General features: G+C 41.6%; 1 protein-coding gene across 7 annotated transcripts in view; it reads left to right on the top strand.

The window, feature by feature from the left end:
• LOC121861187 (moesin/ezrin/radixin homolog 1-like) overlaps positions 1 to 27,686 on the top strand; it is a 110,998-nt gene that overhangs the window by 60,180 nt on the left and 23,132 nt on the right. For 2 of the 7 annotated variants that reach the window (XM_042358764.1, XM_042358758.1), the window contains exons 1-3: positions 14,878 to 14,967; positions 15,519 to 15,585; positions 26,228 to 26,407. In XM_042358764.1, the coding sequence (XP_042214698.1) occupies positions 15,574 to 15,585; positions 26,228 to 26,407 (192 nt within the window). In that variant the 5' untranslated portion in view covers positions 14,878 to 14,967; positions 15,519 to 15,573. Of the gene's footprint in view, positions 1 to 3; positions 56 to 14,877; positions 14,968 to 15,058; positions 15,078 to 15,350; positions 15,586 to 26,227; positions 26,408 to 27,686 lie in introns of those variants that run through there. The other 5 variants (XM_042358759.1, XM_042358761.1, XM_042358763.1 and 2 more) reach the window with 4 other exon arrangements.

Raw genomic sequence — 27,686 nt, 5'->3', positions numbered from 1 at the left:
CAGATAGTGTCAAGTCCAAGGAAGTATCGCATCAGTCATCAAGATGCCGAAACCGGTAAGTACCCGCTGTGGTGGTGGTGGTGGTGGAGTTACGGAGTTCTAACCTTAAGGTGATCCGAATATTCTGTCTTGAAGTTATGCACTACGAGGCACCAAGCTGATTTATATACCAGATCGTTGTCAGGAAGGTGTTCATTGTGGAAAATTCTTTCTCGTGTGTGTGTGTGTGTGTGTGTGTGTGTGTGTGTGTGTACCCAGAAAAATACGTCCCTTAGTGTATTCTACCCCTTTAGCTTTTTCTACTTTCTTCTACTCCAACCTTTCCAAGGTCAGTATCGTTCGCCCTTTTCCTTTCTTCTTTTATGCTGCTGCGTGTCGTTCCATCCCCCTCATCCTCGCTCTGTCAACACCTTAGAGTGGAGGATCCTGCAAAATTAAAGTGAATTCATCCCCTTGTGAGGTACATCCCCCACCCACACTATCTGACCTAACACTGGTTCCCAGTTGTCATGATCATACACAACTGGTCTACTGGCAGACGCCCATCACAAATAGTTTTATTCCCTAACTTGAGAAGGTTTCGTGGATTGTGATGACATTTAGTACACATCTTCACTCAAAAAAATCTATATAAACTTCGATAATTAGCATTGTACAATGTTGGGAACTGTAAACGCTTTGGCGCTTCGCCTTACGCGAGATGCAAGGGGGTGCCCATTAATCTAGCCCCCGCGCGGGGCAAATCTGAAATTGGTAGTTGTGGGTTTTCATGCTGTAATCTTCAGGTTAAGATGTGGAAAATATACGAGTATGTTGTGCATTTATTTGGGCTATGGTAAAGTCAACTGCTAAATTTCGTTCGTGTCTCCCGTTGAACCACGAACCCCGAGATTCATAATCATGATTCCAAAGCATTTATGGAGAGAATAATGTATCAGTCTTCCGTTTCGGGTTCACGAGTCAAAATCTCGGGGATCGTGATACAGGGGGAGAGATGAACGGACTTAAGTAGTTGGCTGTATGTAACAAATTATAAAGAAAAATGTATTAGGTGAGTAAATGTAATAACTGAGGTATTGAGTGTGTGTGGTGTGCTGGCAGTAATAATTGATGGTCGTTATAGAGGGTAGACACAATACTCTTGGGTCAACTGAATATTAAAATGTTTTTAAAGTTGACCACAAGGACAAAAGAGTTTTAACATTCCACAGTCTCCATCATTAACATGTTCCTGAGGCAACTTTTTAGAAAATCTTAAAGGCGGGACAGTAATTTAACGCCTGTGTTTGAATATTAAATCCATCTTGCGAACTGTGTATGGAAGATTTCTAAATTATTAAAAAATTTTACAGGGTAATGTTAAAGGTGACTCACTGTTCCATGGCTACGGGCCTTCATCATTGCCTCAAATAAGTCTTTAATAACTGATTAATTTTACTTTTCCCATAATGGTAATGTGCTGTAATGACGAGCAGTTTTTCAGGAACTAATTCCCCGTCGTTAACTTTCTCCATTATCATTAATAATACTTTGTCGTCAGAAGTTAAATTTTTGCGAGTTATTTTACGCGAGACAGTTAATATCAATACATGGATGCTGTACTCTCATTAGTGTGTGGGAGTGGTGACTGCAGCTCTCGTCATGGTCATGTCTCCCTGCTTAACGTGCCTCCTATGTGTGTCTCGTATCCCTGACCTTAATATCGTCACCCGCCTCTCTTGCACCTTCCACTTTCTCCTTGTTTCTCTCATTATAACCATGTATGTCTTGTTGGTGTTGTCAGTCGTCTAGTCTTATACCGTGTGTGTATATTATCTAATACCTTAAGTCATACCTTCTGGTCATTATTATCCTTAACAATTGTTAACTTTTCAGTCTGCGTTCTTTAATCAGTCGCACTTTAGCGTCATTAATTCGCTGCAGGTGAGCAACGTTGTAAACCCTTTTTAAGTTCCTCCCGTGACGTTACTACTAAAGGATGGAGTTTAAAGGCTGACTGAGTTGGCAACAGTGTTATGTTTCATAATTGTATTCTATCGCGTTCCTCCCCCCACCCCCACCCCGTACTCCCCCACCCCCCTCGCTCACCCGCCACTCTTAAGTTGGGTGGATGTTTGGGGTCGTGTCATTATGTGGGTGGGTATAGGGTGGTGGTGGATGGTAGGGGGTTCGTGTCCGGCCAAGAACACGTGCCCATGACCGGCTTTTCATTGGCGTGGGTGTTTATTGGTAGGTAAACACTCGGCACGTCTTGCTAGAGGAGAAAGTGGAGTCTACTCAGGAACAATGTGGTGGCCTGAATTTATAGTTGCGGTGCTGGATAGCTTAGGTTACTTTGGTTAGGTTTTGTTGATAATTATTAGTGTTGTAAGAGCAATATGGTTGAGGTGTAGTTATAAAGGTAAGACCTGTATTTACTTAGTGGGTGTACTGTAGGTCGGCTGTTGTGGTGGACCTTTATCAGTTGGCCTGTGTATATACATGGACTTGGATATATCTTATTGGGGTATTGTGGGACTTGTATTCTAACTAACACAGCTGAAATAGGGTATTAGTTTGTTACTGGGCTAGATGGTATATCCATGATTAAGGTGCCTCAAGTGAAGGAAGTAGCCTACATCAGGTGGCTTGTGTCTGCTCAGCTGGTGTGTTAGCCGTGCTCTTGCTGTAGGTTCCAGTAGTGTGTATTGGGGGGTAAACACGTCGTGAGGGAATAAATAGCGGGCTCACTCTGGGGTGAAGTGGAGCTCAGCAGTCTGGAGTGTTTTGTACAGTCTCGTTCAAGATTCTTCGAACACTGCTGGAGACAGCTGGCATCCCAGGCTGTTCGTTAACTGTAGTATAATATAATACGAAACAACAAAACCCAACCATTAATTAAGCAACGGGGAACTAAGTAACCAATCACCGAACACTTTTACATTCATTCATAATTTTTACTACGTACTACAGTAAACAAACTGCCTTAAGTTGTCAGCTGTCTCCAGCAGTGTTCGAAGAATCTTGAACGAGACTGTACGTGTAGGAATAGTTAACGAGTAGTAATAACCTGATGATGAGGAAAGAGAGAGACGACCTCTGGTATTGATGTTGATAGTCGTTTGTTGTGTTGCTCAAATGTTGTTAGACTGATGCTACCAGTCGGTGTATTTCACAGATATTATTGATTGGTGAATATTGTTTAAATTATTTACTATAGTTTGGCATCACAGCACTTCAGTATTAACAGTAATAATGTGTATGTAAACAAGATCCACAACAGTATCTCTTAGTTGAGTTTAATGGCCGCCAGAGAAAGATGGCCTTTTTTTCTTATAGGTGACCTTTTGTTACTGCGTTACACCATGGTACCGGGGCTGTTATGTCGGTGAGGCCCTGATAACTGGTGCTGGGAACGTGTGAGAAAGATTATCAACATCCTGGGGTGGAGCTCACACAGTCACTGCATCATGTGACGCAGTTAACAATACACAAGATGTTGGCTATTTTAATGTCGGAATCACGGTCTTAGGTTGGTAGACACAGTAATGTGCGACCCTAAAACATACCTGGCACAATGATGATGGGGTGGCTTTCTAACTCATGTGTTTGACTTTATTTTCCAACATTTTCCTTCTTTCGGGATCTGTTGGGAAACTGTGCATCTTAAATCCCTTATCTGACTTATTGTCACATCTACATCCAAATGCATAATGTAAAGAATAATTACTCCTCCATCTATCCAAAACAATGGTCATATGCTAACTGATGTGTGCGGGACGCTCCATGTAGCTACTCCAGTATGAAAGGACTCTAGGGGGTCGGCGTGTCTATGTCATTGGGAGATATCGGTTATCGAGGTATGTTTACCAAAAATAAGAATTCTGTAAATTAATGCCCCAGGAGGATAAATTTCTTGTTTAATGCTTTTGAAGTAACATCCTTGAATACGTCTTTCAGTTCAATGTAAAGTTTAACCAAGTTAGTCGCATATATGCTCAGGAACGGTAATACAGTACTTATCATCGCCGTACAAGATGCGTTTCCGCCACTAATCAGGGGAGATGACTGATCTTATATAGGTTGTGTCACGTCGTCCCCACATCCACCAGTATACAGTACACTACTTCCTCTCCCATACTGATAGCACCATATGCCACCACCACACACCATGTCTGACGTGACACATGTACCTTACAACACCACTATAAGAGTAGTCTTGGCACCATCCAAATACAAGATGTGGTGGCAGTCTTATCCTCGTGGTTATCATACTTGTGTAAATACTAAATGTCTGGGCTCCGGAGGTTCATCCCAGTGCTTAATAATTTGGTGCTTTAGGTCATGACTTGAGCGCGTGTTGCTCATCTAAGCGTTGTCATTTTCAGTCATTTTTTTAATACTGTGCTTGATCCTGTACCTGTTTGTCATCCTCACGCAATACATCACAGGATATACTGTACGTGACTAAGCTCTCCTATTTAAGCTAACTCGTTTTACTCTGGCTCACTCAAATTTAAATGTACCTAAAAACTACTAACTCCTGTATATAAAGGAGGTGTCCCTGCCGTGAATCAGTGTCCCTCTCAGCTTGGGTTGTGGGCCACGACTCTGGTTCGGTGCCTCAGCGGTCATCACTCCCAAGTTAATAAAGAAAAAGGCTGTATATCTGCGCGTGCGTAAACTCAACTTTGGAACATTGGCCTTAACTGCGTATTATGTAGAATATCACAACAGTGTGTTTATGGTCAACAAGAATCATGATTTTTCGGTTTATTTTATAGCCTTAACTTATAGCCCTCTGTTGTTTACTACGTGGTGAGTCACTTGTCTACCGTTAGTTACTGTTTGTATCTGTTGTTTACTACATGGTGAGTCACTTGTCTACCGTTAGTTACTGTTTGTTTAAGTCTTGATATTTCCTACTTTTGATAATTAATATTTTCTACTGTGTGTCGATAAGGGAAACCATTAGGGCCGTTGACCACCGGTAGGGCTCGGCCACGCACTGTACTGTATAGTATATACTGTATGCTGTTTGGCCGTAGTTAACTTCAACAGGTTCTTGTTGGAACAAAATTTTTGGTTAGAGTGATGAGATAGGAGTGTGATGTTGGCCCTAATGAGAGGTCTCTCTCTCTCTCTCTCTCTCTCTCTCTCTCTCTCTCTCTCTCTCTCTGTGGGGTGTGTGCGCGAGTGCCTCAGTCACCTCTTAATCACTGAGTAATAACCAACACGTGACGCCTGTGTCCGTCTTGGTGTCCCTGAGACCTGTGTCCGTCTTGGTGTCCCTGAGACCTGTGTCCGTCTTAGTGTCCCTGAGACCTGTGTCCGTCTAGTGTCCCTGAGACCCGTGTCCGTCTTGGTGTCCCTGAGACCCGTATCCGTCTTGGTGTCCCTGAGACCCGTGTCCGTCTTAGTGTCCCTGGATGTGTCCCTGAGACCTGTGTCCGTCTTGGTGTCCCTGAGACCTGTGTCAGTCCGTCTGTGTCGTCTGTGTCCCTGAGACCTGTGTGTCCGTCTTAGTGTCCCTGAGACCTGTGTCCGGTCCCTGAGACCTGGTGTCTTGTGTCCCTGAGACCTGTGTCCGTCTTTGTCCCTGAGACCTGTGTCCCGTCCCTGAGACCTGTGTCCATCCCGGTGTCCCCTGAGACCTGTGTCCGTCTTAGTGTCCCCTGAGACCTGTGTCCGTCTTAGTGTCCCAAGACCTGTGTCCGTCTTGGTGTCCCTGAGACCTGTGTCCGTCTTAGGTGTCCCCTGAGACCTGTGTCCGTCTTGGTGTCCCTGAGACCCGTGTCCGTCTTGGTGTCCCTGAGACCTGTGTCCGTCTTGGTGTCCCTGAGACCTGTAGTGTCCGTCTTAGTGTCCCCTGAGACCTGTGTCCGTCTTGGTGTCCCTGAGACCTGTGTCCGTCTTAGTGTCCCTGAGACCTGTGTCCGTCTTGGTGTCCCTGAGACCTGTGTCCGTCTTGGTGTCCCTGAGACCCGTGTCCGTCTTGGTGTCCCTGAGACCCGTGTCCGTCTTGGTGTCCCTGAGACCTGTGTCCGTCTTGGTGTCCCTGAGACCTGTGTCCGTCTTGGTGTCCCTGAGACCTGTGTCCGTCTTGGTGTCCCTGAGACCTGTGTCCGTCTTATGTCCCTGAGACCCGTGTCCGTCTTGGTGTCCCCTGAGACCTGTGTCCGTCTTGGTGTCCCTGAGACCTGTGTCCGTCTTGGTGTCCCTGAGACCTGTGTCCGTCTTGGTGTCCCTGAGACCTGTGTCCGTCTTGAAGTTCTTATGACCCATGTTTTATTTACATGTCCGTACGGCACATACAGTAGACTAGGTATACAGTACCTGCAGTTGACGGATAGTTCAGCTTAAGACGTTGTTGTTCAGGATAACCTCTGAGAAGCGTCTGACACAGCCAGTGGTCGTGAAGACAACGTGAAACTAACAAATATTGGCTGGGGTTCACTTGAGTTGTGGTATTATGGCCTCTCGCTTGGTGCACTGGATAATGGGCCGCCGTAGAAGTTACCAGATGGTGGAGGAGGTTGACGAAGAGGACCTAGAGTTGAGTGAGAACGATTGTGCGTATTACATGGCTGTGTCGCCGACCAAAATGATGTCAGAGGACCTGAATGCCCCCGTGTTGACTCTCCATAACTCCCAGCTGGTCCTGGACGTCCCTATGTCTCGGAAGGAAGAGGGGCGGCGGGATAGCGTGCTGAAGCGGTGGTCTGGTTACGACCTACAAGTTCTGGAAGCCCTGCAGGAGATAATAACCAACCTTAAACACCAAGAGTTCGAATATTACGCCAGCATCATCCCTGGACTGGTAAGCTCTAACAATACACTGCGTACATTCGGCTGTACATATTATTAGGATATATTTGTTTAAAGAACCAAAATGTAAGTGTTAGAATAGTGAAAACTAAATGTAATGTTTGGTACAGGTAAGTCTGTTGTTAAACATTTATATTTGTTATGGTTAAATAAAATATCTTATTTGCTTGTAACTAACTGATTACTATATACTGTACATTAAACGTTTAGCAGGCAGGGCAGGGGCTCCCCTCAGCTGAATAAAATCGTCTGGTGTTAGCCAGAATAAGATACCTAAGGGATGTTTTACCTTTTAAAGGGGTTGAAATTACGGAGTGTTTCTAGCTTATCTGGTTGTGTTGTCAGGAGTGTTTCATGTGTATTACATTTGACCCACCTTGTCAAAGTAAACCGTGCATTTGTTTAGGTAGATTAGGGTAGACTAAACTTGGTTAGGGATAAAATACGTTAGGTTAGGTCCGGTTCCGGGTCTTGACAGGATTTCTGTTCTTACTTGAGGAAGCGGACCAGCCAACAATTGTGTGTTCAGGTTGACGGTAATTTGCCAGCTATACAAGCGAGCGGCGTTGTATTAGTGTCAAATTATTTTCAGTAAATTCCACCCGTTTGTACTACTACCTATAAATACGTTATATTTAAACTTTACAGAGTGGGTTCGATCCCCGGGCAGGGTGAAACTATGGGCAAGTTTGCAGGCTTAGTGTTCCGGTACAGCGTTACTAACTCGCCAGATGTGTCTGTATCCTAGCCTAATTCTGGCCACGACTACATCAAGTTGTCTGGGCTGTCCTTATGCTGACCATACCGGTACCTCGCGTCACAAAATTTTTCATATTTACTAATGCTACATTTCTCAGTTCTTCTAGAACAGAGTTCATGATTCTGACTTGAATGATTTTAAGTACAGTATTGGACAGGCCAAGATCACGGTCAACATTTTCTTTCTTACATGCCTCATTGGCCAGTCTATCAGCACGGTCATGACACCAAATTCCAACATGGGTGGTGGGGAAGGTTCCTTAGGGGGAGGAGTGAGGGAGGGCGAGGTTGAGGAGACGTGAGTCAGCAACCGCCCCAACGGTCGCCACACCGCCTTGGTCTCCCGAGCCGTCTCCCATCACCCGCGTGGTCGCTTTAACCCCCCCCTGCACCCCCACTTACCGCTGTCACCATCCCCCTCACTGACGCTACACCGTCACTCAAACTACGTTTTACTTGCACCAGATAATTGAATCTGAAACAAAATGAACAAATGAATGCAACGGTGAGGGCCACCATAACGGATGTCATTAGAATTTCCACATTATTTATTTTTCCGTAGGGCTTACTCATAGGTCAAAAGCACGTCCATCCTTCTTGTGACCTTCCACTCCCTTGTTTTGACAATGACAACGCAGTTTTCCTGTGTATGTGAGAAACTGTGATCTACCGTGATGGTGTGTTGCTGGGCCTCGTGAATGGTTCAAGGTTGTCACATAATAAAACCTAATATGTCATGGTGTGTTTGTTGAGACCTCCCTGGACAGCAGCAGATGACGCGCTCCTAGAATTTCCCGCCAACTTGCACCACACAGCTGGTGACGTCATTGACTGTCCTGTACTATCACGGACGACTAACTTCTATTTTTAAATGTAATGTAGGGACTTCTATCTCATAGTTATACTGTCTGTATAGTTATCGTGTTGGCCGTCGGTGGATATCATAGTCTTCAGTATTACGGTTACCAGACACGAAATAGTGTATATTGCCATCAGGAAAACTGTTTCCACCGTATCGTAATGGTTCGTCATCCGGTGTGGAATAACTGATGTAGGTGGGTTGAGGATGAGGGGCTTTGACCGGTTCCATGACAAAACCCCAACGGGGTTGTCATTTGTCAACACTAACCTAACCTAAGCTTAAAAGTGTTTTATTTTATATTTTATATATGAGACTGGGGTTTTGTCCGGTCACCGCTTTGACCACCGGAAGGGTGACCGGATAAAACCCAAACGGACAAAACCCCAGTCTCAGATATAAAATATAAAATAAAACACTTTTAAGCTTAGGTTAGGTTAGGTTAGTGTTGACAAATGACAACCCCGTTGGGGTTTTGTCATGGAACCCACCGGAAGACGGGGGAGATGAGAAATTATGATAGAAAAATTCAGTGGGTCCTTTGAAATGGAATATGTCTTGTCAGAAAGTTAGATGTCATTTGCACTGTAGTTATAACATTCATTAGAACATCTGATGAGCTCGCACATAATAAATTATCTACAGTAATATGATGTGGGATGGACAGCGCCAGGCCTGGAGTTTGTAAGTGTTGGTACCACTTACACATCCAATTGGCAGTAAGTTCAACAACGATAGGACAAATACGCTGAATTATAAAACAAAAACTCGTGTATTATCGATTATATTAAAAATCACCGTTAAACTTTATATATTTTTGTTATACACTCAACATTCATGCCTCCCTGCATCAGCTAGATAAGGGATAACGTGCTTCGTTGCAAAAAATAAAATAAAAATAAAAACAATTGGATATTGGATACCAGGACATGTCTTGTGCACCTGTTTTTAAAATGCTGAGAAATAAAAGTCCGTCTTAACAGTTTTCCAGTTGAATTGATGGATTATTTAAGCGAAAATAGAGAAACTCGGTATCAGGTAAATATGACATACGATTTCTAATGATATTAGTACGTGTATTGGGGAATAATTATTCAGTATTAAAATGGCTAATGTCTTTCCTCGAATACACTAGACCAGTGATTCTTAAACTGGGGGGCGCGAGCGGTCAGAGAGAAAAGTCTGGTCAGGAACTGAACTCGTCTTGTACATGATTGCTCATCCCTCCCACTCTATAATAACTATTGGTTGGGAGGGGGGGCTGGGATCTAGGACTTATGCAGAGAGAGGGGGAGGCAAAACAGTTTCAAGAACCACTGCACTAGACTATCGTTTGTGGTCGAAATGAACTCGTGTGTGGTAACCTAAGTAGGTCAGTGTACACCCACTTAAAATTATTCGGCACACTTACTGCGTGATACACGTGCCCAATAATTTGTTCGTGGGTGTACATTGTGTTGTGTAGTGAGGCTGACGAAGAACAGCGGACGAGGCCCGTGTCCACATTTAGGTAATACACGTGAACGTACAGTAATTTGTGTTTTAATACCTGGCGTTATGAAAACGTGATGGTTATTTTTGTGCTATAACTTTAGTCTGCTACCTCACTGCTTTCGTACACCTTCGGTTACGAGAAAATGATAACGTCGAGACTTTGGAAGTCGACGTGGTCGAGTATAAGTTGAAGGTACAGTACCCAGGGGAGGATATTAGCCAACGCTGTGTTCTCATTCAAGCACACACTCAACTGTTGTGCGTCTCCTCAAAGGGTAGATGGTATTAGAAGAGCCGTGATAGAGGGCACATTCAAGACGGTAAAAACAACACCATTACGTAAGCCAAAAATTTCTCATCAACAAATAAATTTGACGTGGTTACTAATTTAAATATTAAGGTGGGGGCTTGCTGTAATAACAAGAAGGGGAAAATACATGGAATCACACACACACATTCCACGCGCGTAGCCGTAGACAGGGCCGTCATACACATAAGCCCATTAGGACCGTAACCTCCACTAGGAAACCGGAAAAACCCACCCCTGACAGACCGTACCACTACACTGAAGTTCCACGGATATGGTATGGTCTCCCGTCTTTACTGCTATCCAACGTCACTTCCCTAGCTAACAAGTTCGACGAGCTGGCAACTACAGTCAGGTCAGCCGCCGCGAGCGTCGTTGCCATATGTGAGGCTTGGCAAATTGTGCCTGAAACGTGTCATATTGAGGAATATCAACTCTTTCATCACCTTCGTTCACATAGACGCGGAGGGGGCGTTGCCCTCTTCTGTCAAGATGACCTACGCCCGTCACGCCTGGATGTTCAAGTCCCAGCAGATGTGGAAGCATTATGGGTACGTGTTGTGCCACGGGCCCACCCGCGCCACACTGCTTCCATCATAATCTGTGTGGCATACCATCCGCCTCGATCACCCACCAGACACTCTTATCAATCATCTCATCACCACCTCAGACCACCTCAGAGTTAGGTACCCATGTGCCAAGTTAGTATTATGTGGGGATTATAATGAAATTGACACCACTGATATCCAGGACCAGCTATCACTATCACAAGTTGTGAACTTCCCCACACACGGTCAAAATACCCTTGACCTTATCTTAACTGACTTAGCGGACCAGTACCAACCACCTCAACCAATGCCTCCTATCGGGTGTAGCACACTTATCAGTGCTCTGGTCCCCAGCTGCCACTCCCACTCAAGTACAGAGACCCTACATCAAGACCTACAGGCCGATTACTGACTGCAGTGTGCCTCTTCGGGCTCCTACTACCACCTGAGATCCCTATCCCGAGAATTGCTGTTCGATACCACAACCGCATCCAGCCCATACATGCACGAACTGATCGCTATAAGAACAGCCCAGTCCCAACCATTGTAAAAATTATCAATAACTTGTAATAAACCAGTGTATTCACTCCCAGTAAATACTACTTCTTGCAGTCACTATGTAGAAATGCACTGTAGTTTGAGCTTTTCCCCATCTAGTTATTATATATCTTATTTGTATCACTTATGTTACTTGTATATTATTTGTAATTCGAAACCCATTCCCCAATATGTAACTATATTTTCAGCCTTCTGGCTGCCAAGCTCTTTCAATAAACCGCTAATTATTATTATTATTATTATTATTATTATTATTATTATTATTATTATGATCATCATCCTCTTCCTCCTCCTCCTCCTCCTCCTTGACCACCAAAGGGTCAAGACGTACCTGGCGTTCCTCTTGGAGCAGCCAGGTCAACTGTTAAGTTGATCCATACCAACAGGTTCTCGCCAGAAGTTACAATTTCATTTATGAAAGGAATGGAACCAGTGTTGAACAGAGGTGAACAGTGCTTAAGTCAATGAGAACAACTCGACAGTAACAGCCGAGTCGTGCCCAAGTTAATCTTCACACAGTGAGGTCCCAAGTCCCCAGTGATAACTGCTCGTGAGACCCAACAACAACCAGGGATGTGTTAATCCGTCTGCGATAGGAAGGCCTGGGACCACACCTCACTCATATAACCTCTGTGAGGGAATTACTACACCACGTGAGGTCCCTCATAACACCATCTGTGAGGGAATTACTACACCACGTCAGGTCCCTCATAACACCATCTGTTAGGGAATTACTACACCACGTCAGGTCCCTCATAACACCATCTGTGAGGGAACTACTATACCACGTGAGGCCCCTCCTAACACCATTTGTGAGGGAGTTACTACATTACGTGTTTGCTGTTCAACACCTACATTAATCTGTATGTTAACTGTATGTCCTTTACCTTTCTCTAATGAAGGCTTTTGTTAAACCACCAATGTATGTAATAAGTCATTTATGTCCAATATATATTTTCAGCCTTCGGGCTGCAGAAATTTTTAAATAAACAGTTAATTATTATTATTATTATTATTATTAAATAAATAAATATATATATATATATATATATATATATATATATATATATATATATATATATATACTGTATATATAATATCAACACCTCAACCCGCCAGGATTCGAACCCACGGCCCACGACTGACCGGGGAACACTAACCAGTGATTTCATGAAATCTCTAAAACGTTTAACAAGTTATATGTAATAATGTTTGGTTAGGTAATTACATATAATTTACTAAGCGTTTTAGGGATTTCATGAAATCTCTGGTTACACAATTCCCTGTATTATTATGCTGTATGGGCGGACCGCGGTTAGCTTCGGTGCGGACCCCCCCTGCGCGCACACACTACCAAACGAGTGAAAAGGCAAACTAGTTTATCCGAGTTTTTGCAAGACAAAAAGAAATGGAAATTTTAGCATTTTTAGCAGATATTACATCTCATCTCAATGCTCTCAATGTCAAGCTGCGAGGAGGAAACACTGTGTGATCTAATATCAACTGTTAGAGCTTTTAGATGAAACTAACTTTTTAAGCACGATCTCCAGGGAGAAGTTCTCCACTTGCCCAAACTTTTGGAGCACACCAAAGGAAGGAAATATAACCATATGCATGTTCAGTTCATCGATAAACTTACTGAAGGTTTCAAGGCTCGTGTTGATATCTCTCTTGGAAGACAGCTATTTCTGTTCACTCAGGTCCACTTCTTGGTGTGTGCAGCATCAATCCTAATGGAATTAATTAATCTCCAAGAAAATTTGGCCTTGAAAGAAGAGGTTGATAAACTGTGATTCTGGATATATCTTCACAAAGTCACATTACATATCCTCACAATGTTTGGCTCCACTTACCAGTGCGAGTCGTTTTCTCTGCCATGAATTCAGTGAAGAACAAATACAGCAACAGCATCACCAATGAACACCATCATTGTCTTAGACTGGCTATCACATCATTTGTACCAAAGTTCAGGGAATTGACAAGAAGCACGAAGTGTGTCACTGTTCACACCAATGATTAATCACTCAATTAAAGGCCCACAGTCACATTTACATATACACCTAGGGTCAAACCTAATCTTCATCCGCCTTTTCCTATTCAACAAAGAGGGATGAATAATTACTTTTGAACCAGACTGTACATTCTATAATGGCAATATTTGTGTGTGTGTGTGTGTTTGCTACAGATTTAGTTTAGTTATTGTTATTCATCATTCCTCATCCTCCAGATGTCTTGAATAAAGACGAAAGCTAAGGTGCTCCGTTGTTTCCCTTTTCCCGTGTGATTTTATCAAGATATATATAAAATGGAAAAGCGTTAAGACTATGTACCACCACATATATATTTTTTTTTTATAATTTGCCCCGTGAGGGGACTAGATTTTTTTTCGAGTTCATGCTTGCCGTTATGACTCATGCATTAAGGGCGTAAAAGCTTGAATGGTCATGGGTTTTGTCAGCAAGTTACATAAAGTGACAGAATGATGAGTGTGGGGGGAAATTTCCCGGTAACAATTTATCTGTTTATGGCAAAGCGTGGCCGGTTCCTAGTGCCAGGCCATAGGCATTGATAATATTGAGGGACACGGTAAATGTAAGTTATGGCTCGGGGTCATGTTGTTGGAGTTTGGTAACTTATAACGCATATTCAAGCTGTATTTATGGCGTGGCGCTGTGTTGTTCAGGCAGTAACACTGTACTGTGACGCATACGACGCTCGATAGTTTCAGGCATACAGCAGTGATCCAGATTGACCAAGAATTAGACATAAATGCTTTAGATCGGGATTGATCATACTCCCTCACGAGTAAAATGTTAGTCAAGGAAGGCCTGGGGGCGAAAATGTAATAATAATAATTCAGATAAGTAAAATTTATAATAAAAACAATAATAATAATAATTGCAACAATAATAATAACTGCAATAATAATAATAATGAACCGAAAAGAAATACAAAAACGAAAAAAGTATATCAAGAGTGAGAAACAATATACAGTATATGTTGTGTTGTCAATAGTAAGATAAACAACTGAGACCCTGCACTTGAGTGTAAATGAGGCAAAACGTCAGATCAGCAAACTGGGACTTGGCCTCAATTTTTGTGATGCCATATGGCAGCAGGGTTTACCATTAGACAGTTGTAGGTGTGCATCACAGTTGGTTCCCTCTTCTCTTACTCCTTGGTATTCGCCAATCATCCACCAGTATTGCTTTTCACCTCCCACCTGCACCTCCACCCCTCACTCTCCCTCCCACATTTACTCTCCTCCACGCACTGACAACTTCCAAGAGAAACAAACGATAGCACAGTATTTTGAAGCGGCAGTATTTTTATTTGTTTTTTATAATTACATAAAAAGGACAATTTGTTGTTCATGTTACCCAGCATCATTTTAAGAAATCTTACTGTTGTGTGCATAACGAAAAAAAAAGTAGGTACTGGACAGTCGGCACCCTCCCCCACCGACGTCACCTGTTGAACGAGGAAAGGAAGGGGGTTGTGGGGATCTTTGAGGGGGTTGTGGGGGGTTGTGGGCGTCACTAGCAGCCGGCCCGCGCTCCACACCACCCCATCTGGCCTCCACCCGCCACTTTTGAATCAGAGCTCGGCGGGAGCACAGTCTACCCTGTTTCTCTGTTAGTGTGGTGTATTCGCTTGCTTTTTGGTGTACCAGTGATATCAGTGGACTCGAGTCGTTTGATTTATTATTTGCAAAATACTATGGTGACTGTATAGAACTGTAACAGTAAGCAAACATTAAAAAAAGTGTATGGTGAACAAAGGAAATTTAAAAAAAGGACCATTATATATATATATATATATATATATATATATATATATATATATATATATATATATATATATATATATATATAAACTTGATTAGATAACTGCATGGGAGTGTTAATGTAGAATATTTTTTGTATCGAATATCAGTTCATATTGCATCTAGGTGTTCGGGCTTGGATCTATACTTAGTGCTCTGCGATTTGTTTTATTTATTTTTTATTCTATATAGGGTCAGTGTTGGTGTTGGAGAAGAGTGAGGTAGTATAGTGAGGGTGTTGGCGGGTTAAGCTACCATCTGCAGCTGTTATAACCGTCTTCCCGTTGAGTGTTCCTCACGGTGACTCAGACCCACTCATCCGCCTGCCTGCCACGCCTCAACTCTCACTTGTCCTTTCAGGATCACTGCCTTTAACTATTGTTAGTGAAGTTAAACTACACTCCCAAACTTCAAGATGGTGCAGTTGGTAAGCATGATTCTTTATTGGTGCTGTTATTTTGTTTCAATGTTTCTTGTTTATACACTTGTGCATATCACTTTCACCATAAATATATGTAGTGGTCGAATTTTATTAGCCGTTACTATATATGTATACTATAAGTGTTTAGAAGAGTGAAGTCTGTGTGGATTTAAGCCCCCAGGAGAGGAATGTGAAGGTGTAGTGAGAGAAAGCTGGTCCGTTTACTCCACATAAAGGGTACGAAATGAAGTAAATTTGACTTATAGCCTAACAATGAAAAAGATCCCTGATGCATTTTTCCATAACCGTATTGAACATTCGAATCCTCAACGTGAGAAAACGGCCGTATTTATAGTGACAATATATTGTGAGATGCTGTTAGGTTCCAGATTCACAACAGATATTGTCCCTAACACGGTGTTCGGTGATCATAGTTAAGTAGATTAACAGAAAGCTGTATAATTTGGTGCCATTTATAGCCTTGTGTGCTTCATCCTAAATCAGTCAGATGATGCATTCGTATATATCAAAGTACGATGAAAATTTCACATACGAACTTTTGACAATCTTAGTGTCGAACCTAATTATCTTCTCTAATTAAACTTTAAATACTGTATATATCAACAGAGATGAAAGGGGAAAATAACGTGGATTCACTTTTTTTAGTTTTAAGTTCTGGGAGAAAAAGTCCGGTGTAATCAAGTCCCTTAATAAGTGAGAACCAGACGTTGTCAAGGCATCTGAGCGCAAACCTTCCTGAGTTTGAACATAAGGAGTCTGCAATAGGCCGGTTGGCCTGTGCATGGCAGCTCCTGTCGAGAGTTTCTACCACTCTATCATCCATGAATCTATCTAGCCTCCTTTTGAAACTTTCCAGAGTTCCAGCACTTGCTACATAGTTGCTATGCTTGTTCCACTCGTCCACCACCCTATTTGTGAACCAGTTTCTTCCTATCTCCCTCCTAAACCTAAACTTATCCAACTTGAATCCGTTGCTCCGAGTACTATCCCGCTCGGTTATTATAAGAACTTTATCTATATCCCCTTTATTGATTCCTTTCACCCACTTAAATACTTCTATCATATCTCCCCGCACTCTTCGTCTTTCTAGGGAATGCAAGTTTAGTTTCTTTAACCTATCCTGATATGGAAGGTTTCTGAGTCCCGGAATCATTTTCGCCATTCTTTGCTGCACCGACTCAAGTGAATTGATATCCATTCTATAATAGGGGCACCAGAACTGAACCGCATAATCGAGGTGCGGCCTGACGAGCGCAAGATATAGTTGCAATAAGACCTCTGCACTCTTATTACTTACACTTCTAGATATAAAACCCAATACTCTGTTTGCCTTATTTCGAACATTAACGCACTGTTTTCTAGGCCGTAGGTCCAGGCTTACAAGTACCCCTAGGTCTCTTTCACAAGTCGACTTCTCTAGGTTGATGTTGTTAAGGCTGTATACATTGTCAGTATTTGTTCTTCCAATATTAAGTACGCTGTACTTGCTGGTGTTGAATTTCATTTGCCATTTTTCAGACCACCCCTGCAGTTTATTTAGATCCTCCTGTAATGCAATTGCATCCTGCCCTGAATTAATCTGCCGCCCTATTTTGGTGTCATCCGCAAACTTGCTTATGTCACTGCTGATCCCAGTATCTAGATCGTTTATGTAGATTATGAACAAGAGTGGGCCTAGTACTAACCCCTGGGGAACCCCACTGGTTACACGGCCCCACTCAGATTTAACACCATCTACGCTGACCCTCTGTTCTATCGGTGAGCCATGATTTTATCCAATTTAAAAATTTTCCCTCGATACCATGAGCCTTAATTTTTCTCAGAGGCCTCTGATGCGGTACTCTGTCAAATGCTTTGCTAAAGTCTAAGTAAATAACATCGTAATTTTCGTCATTATCTACTACCTCGAAGACTTTCCTAAAAAAAGTCAGCAGATTTGTTAGACAAGATTTTCCCTTTGTAAACCCATGTTGAGAGTCGTAGATTAATTTGCTTTTCTCTAGATGCGATTGGATGCTATCTACTATAATTGATTCAAGAAATTTCCCCACTACTGACGTCAAACTGATCGGCCGGTAATTTGACGCTAATGCTCTGTCTCCCTTTTTGAATATGGGTACTACATTTGCCTGTTTCCACAAGTATGGCACAACTCCGGTGTCTAATGATTTTGTAAATAAGTTTACGAGGGGTCCGCTAATCTGTTCCCTACACTCTTTCAAGACTCGAGGGAAAATGTCATCCGGCCCTGGGGATTTTGTCTTCTTTAGTTTATTTATCCTCTTAAGAACATCCTCTTTTCTGATAGTGATATTCTTTAATTTCTCTTCTTCCTTTCCCCTAAATATCAGTTTTTTTGTCGGCAAATTCACATCATATTTTGCCGTTCACTCCTGTACCGGTATATTATGTTGTTAATGTATGTAATAAATAGTAACGATCCCAGTATTAAGCCTTGGGGTACGTTACCCCATTCGGATTTTGTACCATTAATGATGACTTTTTCTCTGGTTAACCGTGTCTTAATCCAATAAAGAATTTTTCCTCCAGCTCCATATGCCTCCACTTTGCCATTTAGGCTATTCTAGTCGAGAGGTAATACAGATAGGGTGTCCATAAAGTCCCGTTCTGATTTCAAACATTCATAATGTGCCAACGGCATAAAATATTGAAATGCGGTTTTTTGCATTTGAAAGAGTAAGTATTCAAGTTAAGTTTTTCACCCAAGTAAATGCAATAAAGAAAAACTGCATTTCAGTATCTTATGCCGTTTTCACATACTGTATGTTTGAAATCAGTACGGAACTTCCGGACAGGTACATCGCAGTCGTGTCCACTGTCCACAAATTCGAAAACGCTTAAAAATTTATAACAGATTTGTCAGACAAACGCCCTCCTGAAAAGCCTTACTGAGTCATTAATCAACTTTTTTCTCTGAGACGATTTCGAATTGGTAACTATTGATTCTAAAATGTTCCCACATTTGAAGTTTAATTGATTAAGAGTTAATTTCATTCACTATCCTACAGGGGTCTGGCACAACGCCCGAGTTTAATGACATTAGTCAAGTTGGCTAATGGCATACAGTACTAAGTTCTTTACATCCCTCTGATACTCTAGTAAATACCACATGGGGACTTTGCGAATTCGCCAATATTACAGGATAATCTCACTACAGGATTTTTGTTCGGATTTTATGTGTTCGTTTTTTGAAAGGAAAAAATCGTATTAGGAAATGAGTTTAGGGTCTGTAAAACTTAATTTTCGGGAACATAGGCATACTTTTAAATAAAGTGTTCTCCATAAGGATGAGTATGACCTCTTGATGAAGTACGTACCCTTCCACGAAGTCAGGCCTCTCAAACCTTAGTCAAATTCAGCACCTGACGTAAATGAAACGCTGTAGAGTTGATATTGCGTAAATTAAAAAGGTGCTGGAGTAGCGGGAATTACTGTTAGTAGTAAAAAAAATGGCGAGAAGGGTATCATACGTATGAAAGCGATGAGAGGGAACCCGTTTTATTTGTAGTAATTGGCTTTGGCGTGAGAAAATGGTAACGTTAGTAATGAAGAAATTAACGATATGGTAAATGAAAAGTTCATATAAAAGGAAACCAAACCTAAGTGAGCTGAGCATGTTGGAAAAACGAGGAAATTTTTGACATAAAATGATAGACACAATGAGGAGTTCGAGGGATAGGCAGCGTGTGTGCTCAGGAGTAGCAAGTTAATAGTTACAATAAGTAAGTCGAAGTCTTGATGGTCGTGCGTGGATCAAAAGATATTGAAAATATCCCAGATTTATTTATAAGATTCTGGGGGAGTGTAAGTTCAGAAAACCCTATGCTCCAGCAAATGTCAGCAGTGACGTCTTCAGCTTAATTAACTGAAAATGTCCACAGCCTCATCAAGACGTCCGTTACTGTAGAATTAAAATGCCTTATTTGATGTAAAACTAGGTTGTAGGTATTAGGCAGCTACCAAACAGGGAGGTACTACCGCCTGGGAAGATATTGGAAGCATAATGTGTTGTCTATGGTAGACCCTGCTGCCATATGTGACCAAGTCCCAGGTTGCTGATCTGACTTTCTGCTTCATTTACACACATTTGCAGGGTCTCAATTGTTTCTCTTACTATGACAACACAACATACATATATTGTTTCTCACTTCTGATCTTTTTTTCATTTTTGTATTTATTTATGGTTCATTATTATTATCATAATTATCATCATTACAATTATTATTACATTCCCCCCAGGCCCCGATGTGGGTCAGTGACCTGTGCCCGGGTGGGCTAATCCCCGTAAAAAAAAAAATTACTGCTGATATGACGTATTTTCTCAGAAATACAGATTATATAGCAGACGGTATGCTGTTGAACATTTGGGCTCTTAATATAATATCCGTGATAAGAAGAAACACCGTCACATAATTACAGACATTTCAAAATAATTTTCTTGATTTTCTGGGAACTTGTGGATACAGTATTATGAAAACATTCAGCGTATAAAATAACTAGAAGCTACATCAGTACGGTAATATCGCCGTTGAATACCGTAACAAAAAGTGTAGAATTATTCAATAAAGAGCTTAAGAACAGCTATAATTGAATTTATGTATCATCTTTGGCAACCACGAGTGTACCCGTTATTTTTTTACCAAGTGCAGTATTTCCGTTTGGTCTTATGGAGGGGAGGGGGGTGTAATTTTAGTCCGCGTGAAGATCGCATTATTAAGGCACCTGGAGGCTTTTCAATGTTGTATTGGCATTGAAACAGTTTATTTACATAGAAAAAATATGGATACAGAGTCGATAATAATAACAATATTGAAATATTGACATGGCTGAGCCAGTTGAAACTCTGACCTCTCTTGAAGGCACCTGATATATACCGCACATTAAGTATCACCTGGAATAGTACACATAGCATGATGGTAGTAAGAACATATCAGAATGTTACCACGGTTGCATCCCCATTAATGTTAATTCTAAACTATATTCCCCAACCTGTAAAGATTTCCTCACTATACAGTATATATTTCTTAGGCTATACTTGTTAGAGTATCACTTTCTGTTTAATATTACTGTGCAATGTGTTATATATATATATATATATATATATATATATATATATAATATATATATATATATATATATATATATATATATATATATATATATATATATATATATAATATATATATATATATATATATATATATATATATATATATATATATATATATATATATATATATATATATATATATATATATATATATATATATATATATATATATATATATATATATATATCTTGATAAAATCACACGGGAAAATGGAAACAACGGAGTACTTTAGCTTTCGTCTTTATTCAAGACATCTTCAGAGGCAACTGGATTACATGGACAGAGAGAGGCTTAAATATACAGGGTGACCTTAAAAACATGAGGTCAGGTCATAATGATGTCATCCACTAATCCCCACACCAACACACACGTAGAGGAGCTTAAGAGAAGGGTGGTGACGTGACGTGTGTGTGTGTGTGTTTGCAAGTAAATCACTGTAGGTGCGCGTGATCCAAGTATATATACTGATAACCACAAGAAAACACTGCGCCGGCAGTGTACTTGCTGAACCAATGTCAACTTGTAATTAGATTTTACTGAATGTCTGTCTTTGTGTTTATTCATCTGTGCCAGTTCAAGGATGAAACATCCTCGTGTGTTCTTCCGCCATGAGTCATGCTGCCAGAATATCGACTGGCAAAATTTATGTATTAGTTACCGTGGCACAGGTGAGGGTCATTACTGACTGCCCCACACCGATACACCCTCTCTTTACTTTGTCACTCCTACTTGCATTACACTTTCATATTAGATTTATAGTATCAGTTGCATATTCGTGTGAGGTGCGTCGGTGGTGTGGTCCTGCAAGTACTATTGGGCTCGCTTTGTTTGCGTGGCCTTTGTGTGTTGTGGAATTCATCCCTTCCCCCACAGCCCAAACTTTCCCTTGTCTCCACAGATGGCAACCTTATTGTTGATGTTAATTTACATTCACAAACGCCATAACGTCTCGTCTTGTTACTACATGCGGTACCTTCATTTCCTTTGACGAATGTGAAGTGAAGAACACGATTGCTATCCCATCCAACTCCCCCTTCATTATCTCTACACCTTCCCTTTCATTATCACAGGTTACCTCTTTATATAACGCCACCTCCCCTTTATGACGTCACATCCCCATCTTTGTGACGTCACATCAATTCAGTTTCAATAGTTTATTCCTTGATAGAGGAAGTGGGATCCTAGTGCTGTCACTAGGTACCCCTGTACTATAACACCAGAAGCATCTGGCAAGTGTCACAAGTATATACAGTATAAATAAATATTATAAAAGGGGCTTACTAAAGCCTAAGGAAGGAAGGATATTCCTTTAACACATAATCAATATTATTTACATAATATCTGGCCAGTATGGGGAGGATCATCGTGTCTCCGTCAGGGGGTCGTGGAGTGGTGGTCCAGCAGGCGTCACGGAAGCGTTGTGTGTGGAGACATCTTAGGAGGTAGTGGATAAGGGTGCTGCTGTCGGGTCTTCTGCATAATGCACAAGAGCTTTGCTCAGGGGATGCGGGGATACCGATCTCCCAAGAAAAGTCATACCCAATGATGATACGGGCAGCAATTACGTCCCTTTCCCGCGACCCTTTCCCATAGACATACGAGAGGTCAGGAAGTTTACGGAGGACATCGTACCAGGTGGGCGGGGAGTCTAGGGGGGATGGCTGCTTCGCGAGCTTTCTGTTTGCGGCGAATTTGGGTCCTAGGCTGTAAGACGTCACATCCCCATCTTTATATGACGTCACATCCCAATCTTTATATGAAGTCACATCCCCTTCTTTACTTATGGTTACCTCCCCTTGCACAGTAAATGACGTAACCTCTACCCTTGCATATATCTCATCATCGGCGGGGGGTGAATCCGTCTGAGGTAGGTTGCAACACAACAGATTCAAGTCCAGAATAAATATGGGATGGGTGTATCTTGGTGCGTGCTCGGAGGTGACCGCTGAGAACACACTTCCCTGCTCTTGCATATACAACGGCGGGTAATATATAAATTCTAGAAGCTTGACTAGTTTTTCATGTGGCGTGGCAACTCCGAGCTTTTATATATATATATATATATATATATATATATATATATATATATATATATATATATATATATATATATATATATATATATATATATATATATAGTGTGTGTGGAGGTTCTCCGTACCACATACAGGTATATACTGTATATGTTCACGCAAGTCGTTAATTTACCTGTACATTTGATTGCATTTTAGCTGAATATACAGTAGTGGGAGGCAGGGTATCATCTCGAGCTAGGATAATTTGAAATTAATATTTAACTTCTGGGTTGGTGAATATTGACAATTTATGATAACGCTTTGATTATAACAAGTGGCATCTTATACAGGAAGGTATTGTGTATAACTTCCTTTACAGTATTATCATTGGCTGTTGTAATATTAAGTTTAGCTACCTATGGTTAATAAAAAAAATTATTCAGTTACCTCCCCAAAAAGTTTGTTTTATTTCTCAAATTTCTCCAAATTATTTTACTGAGTTGGGTGACAGTGGACGGCCATGTCGGGTTTTTAACAAACCCCTTCCACTAATTTTAGAAATATCCCAGGAAGTCTTTTTTCATTACCTATACTTATGAAGAACGCTTTGCTGGCCTTGACAATTACATTTTTATCTATGGTGTGTGTGTGTGTGTGATGCACTTTATCGGTAGTTTAGTGGAGAAAGATGTGTGTGTGAAGAGGAAGCATAATAAAGTAGACAGCAGGGGTTCCCAGTGTGACCTTCAAGGACGGCGGAAATGCTCGACGTGGCAGCTATTAGGCGCTCCCTCCAGTTTTTGTTGGGGTTCACGTTACCTGTGGGTAGCCACCACAATGCCTCAACTTCCCTGGCTGCCGGTTATGGTAGTAAACCAGCACACCATTGGATGTACCATATCCGTACATTTGCCTCGTGATATGTTTTTGTTGCCGTTGATAGAGGGTGGTTGGTGGCGATACAATCATCTGAAGAGCCCACCAGGTGAGGCACGGGCCTTTTGATTGGTGGTGGAACCATGCCTGACGTCACCACAAAAAGTCAAGTGACGTAATAAGCTTTTCAGAAGGTGCAGCACACAACAACACCATTTGTAGTTTTAAAACATGGGATGGCAGTTTTCATGGTGTATTGAGGACGGCAGTGAGCGTGCCATGTATTAATTGGTTGAAGTCTCACGTGTGGAGAGCACCTGTGGCTTGGTGTGCAACTCTTGTCAGTACATGTACTGTACCTCAACATGTACCGGTAAATGAAACAAGGTTGCTTGCTTATTAAACAGTGCCAACACATTTAATTGGAAGTTACACTACCACAACATTATATAACAACTGAGAACACAACACCGTAGTTTAGAATGTGTGGCACTCATTTGGTTTAACATTCATTTCATATTCAAATTACTGTACTACGGTATATATCATTATGTCGTTGATAAACCTACCAGTACAGTATACTGTACAGGCAAGCTTGGATATAATGTACCTTACCTGCATTAAGTACATTTTTAGCATAGTTATATACCCTGTACCAAATACTGGTGTGTACCTATAGTACAGTACCGATACTGTATGCTTAAAACCGCAAGCAAACAAAAAAATTCAAATACTGTACATGATTACACTGTACATGTATTCACATCATCAGGGAGTACAGTGCAGTTCCTGCCAAAGGTGTGAGTGATCATGAAAGTGCTTGGATCTTCTCGTGTTAGTCTGGTGGTTGCTTGTGTTTATTTCATAAATATGCCCTAAGGAACCTAAGTAAACATACAAATTATTGTTTACAATGATGGCAGGGGCTGGTCTCTTGTCCTTCTGTGAAATCACATAGGTCACTGTGCTAAGGTGTTGAACAGCAGACATGTGGTGCAGTAACTCATTCACAAGTGTTGTCATAAGGGTCCACATGTGGCACATTAACTTGTTCACAGGTGTTGTCATGCGGAACCTCACATGAGACACTTTGGTAATTCATTCACAGTTGTTATGAGGGACCTCACATGATGCAGTAAATCATTCATTACCTGGCATCATAGTGTCATAGGACCTCACTCACTTCCATGTGGTGTTGTGGTACTTCACAGTTAGGTGTGAAGGTCTGACTCAGCCGTTCCCAGGCCTCCCAGCATGGACTGATAAGCACCTTCACCATATGGTCATCAAATGCTGTAGGCTATAATGGTTTCCTTGGGACCTTACTAGTGGATGTGAAGATTAATTTGGCCATGGCATTCAGTTTTCTGTATTTAGCATTGATTTTGCTGGCTTAAGCACTGTTATTCACTGATTCCACTGCTTTCTGAAACGAAATTGTCACTTTTGGGTGTGAATTTGGTGATATTCCGGGGGGGGGGTCCAACAGTCTGGCCCAAAAGCCAATAGGCTCTGAGTCTGGTGTGTGTGTGTGTGATGCTTTTTTGTGGGTTAATCATGCAGACAACAGGGAGTTGAGTTGAGAATTATTACAGTACAGTATATGAGTGTAAAACATGAGCTCCGTACAAGAGGAAGGAGATTATGAGAATTGGCAAGCTTGAGAACAATTTGTAAGGTGACTAGAATACAGAGAATAAGAAATAGTGAAATAAAGAGATTTGATTTGAAGAGTTGTTGTAGGTTACTGTACTGTAGAGCGATGATCAGGTTCTGCTTTGCTCAGGAGGGATAGCCACGATGAGAGAATGGGAAGAGGCTTCAGCAGCTAAGGCTGCTGAGTGTAATTCACTAGTGAAGGTAAATGAGAGAGGAAGGATAGGCTACACTAGAAATGGGCGGGATGGACATTCAGGAGGAAGCAGTGTGTATTAATGAGCTGAGGGTTTGATTAGTGAGTTAGAGAAAGACTGCTGCTGATTGGCTTATGTGAAGTGACAGGTATGGTAGCTAATTCAAATCTTGTCTTGTTGTGGAAAGGGGATACCATAGCAAAACACATCTTTTACACCAGTAAGAATGAATTAATTACTGTCCAGTCCCCCAAACAAGTATCATTAACCATGGGGTCGATGTGATTCAAGGCCCTTCGAGCAATGTTACTCGACCTGTTTCTGATCGGTTGGTAGTTCTACATCCGCAACCTTTGAGCATGAATGACTACAGTATACGTATACGATTTTGAATGATACATTAATCTAGCTTAATGGATTTCTTGTTACAGTATGGCATATTGTTGTACATTATCTAGTATGCCATACAAGGATGACTTCCTTCCCCATCTCTAGCTGTTGCTAATATGGTGAGCAGGCATACTGTACAACTTATTATGATGCACTGGGGATCATATCAAAGCATTTCAAATTGTAGCAACGGAAAATCTAATAGTACTTTTGGGAGGGGGAGGGGGTTGTACAACAAACAAGGGAAAATGTGTTTACCTAAGTCACCTTATTTCTAGCTGACTTGGATAATTTTTAAAAAGAGCTGCAAAAAATTATTTGGAGAGCTGACTTTTATTCTTATGCTTTACTGTTCCCCCAGGTAAATGTTCGGGTCATCACCATGGACGCGGAGCTGGAATTCGCGATCCAGCCCAACACAACAGGCAAGCAGTTGTTCGACCAGGTGGTGAAAACTATCGGCCTCCGTGAGATTTGGTTCTTTGGCCTTCAGTATGTTGACTCCAAAGGCTACACAACTTGGCTGAAGCTCAACAAGCGGGTAGAGTGTCAGTTTGCTTTGTTTTTGGGTGCTGGGAAGTAGAAAGTGGATTAAGAATATACAGTACAATGATTCAAGTGAGCTTACAGGGAGTCTGTGTCTTTGTTACCATTTTTCTCATCACTGAAAATGTCATACTCCTTTGCCACCCAATTGACTTTGATACGGAGATGAGTTACTTTTTCCAATTTAGGCGATTAACAGTTCAAATCCGAGTTAACTCTGTCATCCTGTCTTAAGAGGACATTATTGGGTCATTCTTATAATCTTGTACAGTACTGCATTGTCATGGCTCTTGTAATAATTCCATAAAGTGGAGGCTGTTTTTATACTTACAAGAATTACACTGGTGCTATGATGTAACCTTGCACTGGGAGAGCTCATCTGATGCAGAGTGGATGAAATGGGTACTGTACTGCACCAGTTCTGTCTTGATGAGTATTGTGCATGTCAGCATCAAGTTCACTCAATAATAACAAGGTTGATCGTTATAATTAGGATTATCTAAGTTTGAGTCCATTACATTCCCTGTTCACCAAACTAAAACCCTCTTTGTTCACCTAACCTCACAAATGCAGTCTGTGTCTGTTACAGTTAATATGACCTGAGTCTAGCAAATTGACCAATAGCACCAACATGTACTCTTGTCAGGTTCTTTGCTCAAATGTAATTTCTTACGACCTCTTTGCATGTCATTCCTGGCTTAGCCCTGACTCTCCTCATTCATTCTTCCCACATGTTAAAACCATCTCAGTCTGTCGCTGTGCAGGACTTTTCCGATACAGTACTACTCTATATACTCGGCTGCCCTTTTAGTTCTGAACAGGGCCACCTGTCTTTCAGTGTCACATCACAATCCACCTCGCCATTCTCATTTCACCTCACTCAAGTCTACTTATACCATCCTCTTTAACTGCTCGTGTTTCACTGCCAAACTACTGTACATCACACTTTTCACACCAATTGTATACATTCTTCCTTTCACTTGAAGGAAGGCCCTCGTTCTGTCAAAAGGCAACAGCTCCCTAAACTTCCTTCAGCACCTCCAGAGGCCCTGATCATGTCACAGCTCCCTAAACTTCCTTCAGCACCTCCAGAGGCCCTGATCATGTCACAGCTCCCTAAACTTCCTCCAGCACCTACAGAGGCCCTGATCATGTCACCCAGATAACAGAACTCCTTGACACAGTCCAGGGACATATTCTCAATACAGTAAAGTATTGGGTTCCTCTAGCCTTGCTGTACCAAATATTGTAACATAATTCGTCCAGAGACTACA

This window comes from Homarus americanus, unplaced genomic scaffold (assembly GCF_018991925.1).
Source record: "Homarus americanus isolate GMGI-L3 unplaced genomic scaffold, GMGI_Hamer_2.0 scaffold21314, whole genome shotgun sequence".
Lineage (NCBI taxonomy): Eukaryota > Metazoa > Arthropoda > Malacostraca > Decapoda > Nephropidae > Homarus > Homarus americanus.
This window is presented reverse-complemented; position numbering and strand designations above follow the sequence as displayed.